The sequence below is a fragment of the Littorina saxatilis genome, linkage group LG6 (assembly GCF_037325665.1).
Source record: "Littorina saxatilis isolate snail1 linkage group LG6, US_GU_Lsax_2.0, whole genome shotgun sequence".
Lineage (NCBI taxonomy): Eukaryota > Metazoa > Mollusca > Gastropoda > Littorinimorpha > Littorinidae > Littorina > Littorina saxatilis.
The window spans coordinates 43103357-43112025 of NC_090250.1; the positions used below are offsets into that span (position 1 = coordinate 43103357).

Here is an 8669-nt window from a genome sequence, read left to right on the forward strand (position 1 = left end):
TTTTGTCAATCGTGGGATCTTTAACGTGCATACTCCAATGTAGTGTACACGAAGGGACCTCGGTTTATCGTCTTATCCGAAAGACTAGCACTTGAACCCACCACCTAGGTTAGGAAAGGGGGGAGAAAATTGCTAACGCCCTGACACAGGGTCGAACTCGCAACCTCTCGCTTCCGAGCGCAAGTGCGTTACCACTCGGCCACCCAGACTTGCCAAGTAGTGCCAAACGATTTTTAAAAAAATTGTTTTGCCAAATGAAACCGGACACTAAAGTATACTTATCCTATCTTATCTGGAGCACTTGATGTAATGTTGCAGTCTTTGCAAAAGTATAGCCAACTGCCAGCGAAGCAAACATCTTGAACGACACAGTCCTTTCCATAATCAGAATTCGGCTCTCTGTCTCTGGGTTTGGCCGGGCTTTGACATATGTGACCCTCCACCACGAAATGAGTCGCAAGTCATCTCGCGCGGTTCTGCGTAAGGCTTGATGTAAGTCCGGGGAGTGTCTGGTAACAGTGTGAGGGTCACCTTAGTCACAGGCTTATAACTCAAACAGTTTTCGCTCTTTTCTAAAACGGGTTTCACCACAGGATAGAGCATAAAAAACTCTAGGAAAATGTAAAAATATGAAAATCATGCAAAGGTGACATGTGACTCATTCCGTGGTGGAGGGTCACATATGATAAAACATCCTTCTTTTTTGGACACATGCCCGTAACCATTATCCTGACTGCTTCCTGTGCAGAGTGTCATCTGCAAAATAAATTCAACGACAAAAATCCAAATCTGGTCAAAGAGCAATCAGATTGTTAATTGTGTTGCCTATTTTTCAAGTGGTAGGATGCTCATATTCCGTGCAACATTCTGGTAGATATGAAGTGCCTAAAGCCCGCTACTAACTACAGCCGAACCAAGCCGAACTAGGTCGGCGAACGTTCGGCGAATGTTACACCGTGCCTGGTTCGGTGTACTAACTAGCGGCGAAATGTATCGGTGACACCGGTCACATGATCAAGAAATATTACATGACTCGTGATCGGTTGACAGCGTTATAGCCGTCAGTATTGTCAACTCTTAAGATACAAAAATATTCAACCAATGAAAAGCCGTTCGCCGATGACGCGCCGAATGTTTGCAGGATTGTATCGGCGAATCTCGAAGGTTACAGCTGCAACCAAAAAATAGGGGAATACCCTGATTTGATGACGTCACCGAACGTTCGCCGAGCTAATTCGGCGTGGTTCGGCTGTAGTTAGTAGCGGGCTTAAAGGCATACTAACGCACTCCCGTGTTTACAAAGTGTAGTTTGCCCACAATCGATGTCAACGCACCATAAGACCATATAATGACGATACGTCACCATGCGCGGACCATAATACATGCATTACAGCTTGTTCTAGCCAAATCTATAAATAGGACGATCCAGATCAAAATGAAAATTCAAATATCTCAACATTTAAGGGGTCCTAGACCACAATATTTTGCAGGGAACTTAATTTAGTCTGTCTCCAGCTGTTAGTAAAGCAATTAGCGTGTATAGTCATCGAGTACATATGGCTTTAAGGGTGCACTCCTTTCAGAGCTGGCCAAGCTTTTACATGTCAGTAGACCATCCCTCCCAATGGACATATATATACCAACACTCAACACCTGCTTGATGTAGTGAGTTGAAATGTTGCGATGAATTAATTTCGTAAAAAAGCCACTAGTGTCTTTTGCGAAGGTAATCCATGAACAAATCTGACTGTACACAAAATAGCACCCAGGCTGTTCATTTTTGGTATGTGACCAAGTGAAGGGATGGTCTTATGTAAAAGTTTGACCGGATCAGAGACCGTAAGCAGAACTGTTTACACGGGAAAGAGGGTGCCGTTAATTTACGCAATAATATAGTGAATGAGGATATTTATATGGCGCTTCTTTAAGTTATTGAGACATCACAGTGCGCTAAGAGATTTATAGAGCAAATCGAGAAAATGAATTATTGAACGAAGCGCAAAGCGCTGAGTTCAATAATTAATTTTAAGATTTGCTCTATAAATCTCTTATCGCACTGTGATTGTTTCAATAACGATATTGTCAGTAACGACAATAGATTAGAACGTTTGAAAAGGCACATTAGGTCGAGTTAGATCTATTTTTGTGTGTGTGTCGGCTTTGCACATTTCGGGGGTATTGACGGTTTCATCGCCGACCATGCATTTTACGATTTGATTACCCTCTGTACCGTTTCATCGAGTAGCAACTAACAGTATGAGTCACAGTTGTGCGAAATGTACCCGTTAGCATACAGTTTCACTTATGTATTAATTATTGGTATAAAAAACAACATGTACCGAAATGTTCTATGCTCCCCAAAAAATGAACGACCCCCAAGCAACTGAGTGGCGTCCCCTGATGTCAAACGACTCAAAGTGACACGTTCGTTCCCGATCCCTCATTCGCAAAAAAATAAAGTTGGCATGTTATGCACCTGCATTCATATGGGAGGTTGGTTCTATGATTACATGGTAAGAATGTTTTGAAGCCTTCGCGTATTCTGTTTACATCGTAGTTGTCTTGAAGTATGCGAAAACCGTTCAATCCAGTCCTGAACTGATGATGTCGTCTGCTACATATACGAGTAGGACAGTCGACTTCCAAATGCTGCTTTGTCCAGCTCGAAATATGTCAGAGAAAAAACCTTCTGCTTTTAGCCGCGGGAAATTTTAGGGTCAAGCAATCATTGTTTGGTATTGTAGAGACGATAAGCTACATGCCACTAACACAGCGGCTGAGAATCTTCGCAAGTCGAAAGAAGAGGCCAGACTCACTGTGGCACAGGCGCACGGAATCTGTCAGAAAAAAACACTTCTGCTTTTAGCCGCGGGACATTTAGGGTCAAGCATCATTTGGTAATGTGGAGAAGATAAGCTACATGTCACTAACACGGAGGATGAGAAGAATCTTCTCAAATCAAAAAAAGGGGCACAGCCTCGCTTTGGAAAAGGGCGGAAGAAGACGCTCTAACAGTTTTAAGCGCATTGCCATTATCCAATCAACTGTTTCACATCAGTCATGTGACACCAGTACTTACTGACAATTCTTCTTATTTCTTCGATCACAATTTATATGGCGAAAATCCTAAAACAGTTCTAAGCGCCTCACAAAAACATACATAAATAAATAATTCTGCACACAATTTCATTTGCATAAGAGAAATGCACCTATGAATAATATTGTGGTCGGAAGTCAGCCGTGACATGACTAAAAACAGTAAGTTTACCCATATCGTGACCACGTACCAGCTTTTAAAAGTACCCATATCGCATGCTGACCAAGAGAGCAGGAAAATCAAAAGCATGTAATGACTAATGAATAAATGGAGTGCCATTCATTCTATAGCTCGAAAGACGTACAAAGGATGTACAAATGTCGCTCAACGAAGATGCACATATTCATCCCGAATCGACACTAGCCACTAAGTTTGTCTAGAGTGTCGTGTGTTACGGACACACAAACATTTCCTTTCTCTTTCTCTCTTTTGAAATAAAAGAATTTATGAGGTCAAAGCGAGAAGATCGCGGGGACCGACCGAAGAGCGAGCGTGACAGTAAACCAGAAATATGCATCTCATCTCGTTTTAATACTCTTTACCGAAGTCCCACGTGCTCGTGATTTGGGAGAGAGCGAGTTTCGGGGGGGAAGCAGTATAAAGATGTAAAAGAAGCAGCTAGGAGGTCCCTCACTACTTGTTGTTCAGGATTGCTGGGAGATTTGAGGGGACGAGGAGAGACATTAGGACGACGTGTGCTGACTGATTCATCCTGCGCCATCGGTGTTGATCGACTCCTGCACCCTTCATCATGGTACAGTGATTATCTATGCTGGATTTGTTTGTCTTTCAAGTACTTTTGAAGCAATCGGCATTTGCATTTTCTGTTCTTGGTCTTAACGGCTACTTCTTCTGCTGCTGCTGTTGTTGTTGTTGTTGTTGTTGTTTGTTGTTGTTGTTGTTGTTATTGTTGTTGTTATAACTTATATCAATATAAAAGAGTTCCAATATAGTACATATCTGGAGAGTATAATCTACATGTGCCTTGAAACGGCTAACAATTGTTCACATTTCATGGAGAAAAATAGTTCACGTGGTCGTATTTTGACGTCTGCAGTCGGTATATCCCTCACATTTTTGGGGTGAAGCTTGCCTTTTTGTTCACCACGTGTCATTTATGTCCAGCACTGAAAAGAGTTAACTGTAATGTAATAGAATACGTATTTGATTGGGAAAAGCTCCTTTCAATGTGCTTTTTTGATTTTATAAAAAAAAGTGTTTTTTGAGCCGAGTTTATTTTTTTCATTCATTCATGCATTCATTTATTCATTCTTTGTTTCTTTTAATCGTGTATTCAGTAATTCATTTATTTGTGTTATAATGCATTCGTTTATTCATTTATGTATGTATATATTCTTTTGTGTATTTGTCCTTTATTCTCCTATTTATCCACATGTGTTCATTTGCTGCGTTTATGTTTGCTATCTTGCATGGTTGGTTTGTGTGTTAGTTGGTTGCTTTGTCTTAGTTTACTATGTTCATATTACTTCACGTTTTTTCTATCTTAATCAACCCTGACGTTACATGTCCAGGAATACATATCATATACATCATGTGAAAGCACACAGGGTAAAATACACAGTTATGATTGGGACACTCTGAAATTCCTTGGAACGCATATATGGAGTATCATTTTGTGTAATGCAGAAGGCTAAGAAGATTAAATATCCGTTTTGCGTGTAGAGATTGTCATTTGTTGTCAACCAAGTTTGGTACATTTAAGAGAATAAAACAACTTTTGTTTCAGACCGTTCTCCTAGTCCTGGCCCTGTGTATGGCCTCTGCTCTGGCTGGTTACCCCAAGTACACGGACTACTATGGGCCTAATGTGAGTATCCTTTGTACTTTCCTTTGTCTGTATTTGTCCAATGTGTGTTTGTCTGTCAGCTTGCATTACTATACTGTCTATATTTGTGTCGGTCTTCTTTTCTCTGTGTGTGTGTGTGTGTGTGTGTGTGTGTGTGTGTGTGTGTGTGTGTGTGTGTGTGTGTGTGTCTGTGTGTGTGTGTGTGTGTGTGTGTGTGTGTGTGTGTGTGTGTGTGTGTGTGTGTGTGTGTGTGTGTGTGTGTTTTTGCGTGCGTGCGTGCGTGCGTGCGTGCGTGCGTACGTGTGTGCGTGCGTGTGTGTGTGTGTCTGGCTGTGCCTCTCGGAATGTTTGTCTGTTGGTATTTATATGCAACACCCAGATAACATTTACTCTAACATGAGTTTATGTTTATTTCTTTTGACCGTTTTCAAGCAGCTGTAATTGTTTGCCTGGCTGTAATTGTAATCTTACTTTTGAGCACACCGGCACGGTTGGCCTAGTGGTAAGGCGTCCGCCCCGTGATCGGGAGGTCGTGGGTTCGAACCCCGGCCGGGTCATACCTAAGACTTTAACATTGGCAATCTAGTCGCTGCTCCGCCTGGCGTCTGGCATTATGGGGTTAGTGCTAGGACTGGTTGGTCCGGTGTCAGAATAATGTGACTGGGTGAGACATGAAGCCTGTGCTGCGACTTCTGTCTTGTGTGTGGCGCACGTTATATGTCAAAGCAGCACCGCACAATGATATTAATCTCCTCTCTCTCTCTCTCTCTCTCTCTCTCTCTCTCTCTCTCTCTCTCTCTCTCTCTCTCTCTCTCTCTCTCTCTCTCTCTCTCTCTCTCTCTCTTCTCTCTCTTTCTCTCTCTCTGTCTCTGTCACTCTCTCTCTCTCTCTCTGTCTCTCTCTCTCTTTCTCTCTCTCTCTCTCTCTCTCTCTCTCTCTCTCTCTCTCTCTCTCTCTCTCTCTCTCTCTCTCTCTCTCCCTCTCTTTCTCTCTCTTCATTTTCTGTCTCTCAAGATGACCAAGTTTGCTTTGTCTGTCATGTCAGGTGTACGGGAACAAGCCAGCAAATGGCTACGTGCCCAAGCCCGTCTACAAGCAGGAGTACCCCCTTTACGGCCAGGGGAACAAGTACCCGGTCAACAACAACTATCCCCAGAACAACAACTACGGTGCACAGGGCGGGTCGTATCCTCCGAAACAATATGGTGCCCAGGGTGTCCAGGGTGCCCAGGGGGCCCAGGGTGTCTATTACCCTCAGGCAAACGCCTACCCGCAGGGAAATTATCCTCAGGCAAACTACCGTGCCCCGGTTGAGAATTATCCTCAGGCAAACTACCGTGCCCCGGTTGAGAACTACGCTCAGAAGAACTACTACCCCCAGGTTAACTACCACCAGAACGCCTACCCCAAGACTACCTACCCACAGGCCAACTACCCAGCGGGTGGCTACTACCCAAAGAACGGCTACCCACAAGAGAACAATTATCCCCAGACAACCTATCCCAAGCAGAACAACCAGGGTTATTACGCCAACGCTGGACGCGCTCGATATAACAACAACGCTGGGAACTACCCGGCTAAAACCGCCTACCCGGCCAAGGACACATACGCTCCTTCCAAGACCAATTTCTACCCGCCCAGACTGGTGTACCCAATCAAGGACAACCGACAGAATAGCCAATTGGGCAAGAGGCCTGGTTCTGTATCCAAGTCTGCCTTCCCAAGCTTCAACAATTTCAAGATCCCCGGCTTTGCTTTTGGCAAAGCGCTGTTTAATTAATATAGCTGCTTGAGAAGTTCGTAAACAAAGCTTAGATTAGACGAGTACCATCTAATATAGTAGTGTATTATTCTTCGTAAAGAGAACGTGTATGCCTCCGTTTTGACCATCAGATGGATGAATTGTATTCAGTTGTTATATGACAAAAAATGTTTCTGTTATCTTTTTTTTTCTTGTCATAAGAGACCTATTATTTGTTCTTGTTCTGTGACACTGTTATTGTCTTTCAACTTTTGAAATGTTAGTGGATCATATTATGTAGATTATCAATGCTAAAATCAATTAATCAATCAAAAGTTTTGTATGCAACAAGAAGACGAAACATTAGAACTACAATACCAACATTGACTATGCAAACGGCAAAAGGCTGAGAGTACATTGTCAAAAGCATTCGATTTAAATTTCTGATCAAAAGTTTGTCCCACAAAATTAAAGAATCTGTTTTTTCTTCGGAAATCTTCGAAACAAGACTTTTCCTCAAAGCTTATGCAGAGTTCCTCCTTCGCGTAGTGTGCAGTGACGTTTGGATTTCATTATTTGCTTTTTTAAGTTGTCTGGGAACAGGTTTATTTGTCGTTTGCTAAATGTCTGTCTTTGTGCGCAAGGATAATGCATACAACTTTTTATTTACAAACAATTTGAACAATGCAGCTTCACCTTTTCATGTTAGCTCAGTAATTACATATTAGCTGGTTCCAAATTATCGTGGAATTTTTTTTCAAATATGCTTGTAGTGGAGCATTATGGCATGCATGTTTACACATTCAGCAATGATATTGTTGCAATCCAATTCATTCCATACAATGTCTTCTCTCGAACAAGTTGCAGTGATAATTGTGTAAATACTGTTGGGTAAAATATTACATTTTGGAAAGAAACAAATTGTGTTGTAAGTTTGTTTTTATTTACGTGTGTGTGTGTGTGTGTGTGTGTGTTTATTTGCTTTTGTTTGTTGTTGTGTGTGTGTGTGTGTGTGTGTGTGTGTGTGTGTGTGTGTGTGTGTGTGTGTGTGTGTGTGCCTCTGTGTGTGTGTGTGTGTGTGTGTATGTGTCTGTGTGTTTGTTTGTATGTGGGGGGTGGGTATGTGTGGGGGGGGGGAAGGGGGTGGGGGGGGGGGTGTCTGTGAGTATGCCCGTATGTCTTTGTTTTCTACTTGTTCCTTGTGTTTGTCAGTATTGGTATATCTTGCAAACACGCATACGCAAGCGCACATATACACACACACACAATCACGCGCGCGCGCGCACGGACGCACGCGAACATACACACACTTGCAAATGCACACCCACCCACAAACACACACACACACGCACACACATACACACACGCACACACACACACGCACGCACGCACGCACACACACCACGCACACACACACACGCACACACACACACACATACGCATACGCACAAGCACACGCACACGCACACACAATCCTCACACACACACACACACACACTCACACACACACACACACACACACACACACACACACACACACATACACACACACAAAATCAAATCATGCGCTGCGGATTAGCTTACTTGAAATTTGCAATGGCAAATTGTGGTAAAGTTTGCTTGAAACTTGCACAGATTATACATGTTATTTTCCGTAAATTTCGTCGGTAACGGATTTTAATGTTTATAGCATCTTTGCATTTGTTAGCCATTTCATGTATCGAAACATCTTCACACAAAGGACGCTTGCCAAGTAAATTTTATAATTGTTTTTATCAATCAATATCTATTGATTTTTTTTTCATTCTCATCATTATATCTACTTCGTTATTTCTCGATACATTTGCATAGGACATGCACTTACACGCGATCATCTTTCTCATCATCCTCGGAGCCATTTACAAGTTTGACAAGATTGCTTTTTCGTGTTTTTATTTTATTTTTGTTTAATTTATTAGAGCTACGTTGAAGCCCCAGTCCGTCTCAAAGGGTTTACAGAACGATTTAAATCTTCTCATTAAAAA

At 42.3% G+C, this 8669-nt stretch overlaps 1 protein-coding gene across 2 annotated transcripts; it reads left to right on the top strand.

Moving 5' to 3' along the window:
• The first annotated feature begins 3688 nt into the window (after positions 1–3688).
• On the top strand, positions 3689–7566 carry LOC138969268 (annexin A7-like). 2 transcript variants are annotated; one of them, XM_070342015.1, is made up of 4 exons: positions 3689–3851; positions 4845–4925; positions 5950–6195; positions 6232–7566. In XM_070342015.1, exons 1-4 carry the CDS (start codon positions 3849–3851, stop codon positions 6682–6684), a joined length of 783 nt encoding a protein of 260 aa, XP_070198116.1. In that variant the 5' UTR covers positions 3689–3848; the 3' UTR covers positions 6685–7566. The 2 variants fall into 2 exon arrangements, with proteins under 2 accessions (XP_070198116.1, XP_070198115.1); XM_070342014.1 differs by having other exon boundaries at positions 5950–7566.
• Positions 7567–8669: the final 1103 nt, after the last annotated feature.

Coding starts and splice junctions, on each gene's coding strand:
- LOC138969268 (XM_070342014.1), top strand. Junction 4,926..5,949: donor CGGACTACTATGGGCCTAAT/GTGAGTATCCTT, acceptor CTGTCATGTCAG/GTGTACGGGAACAAGCCAGC.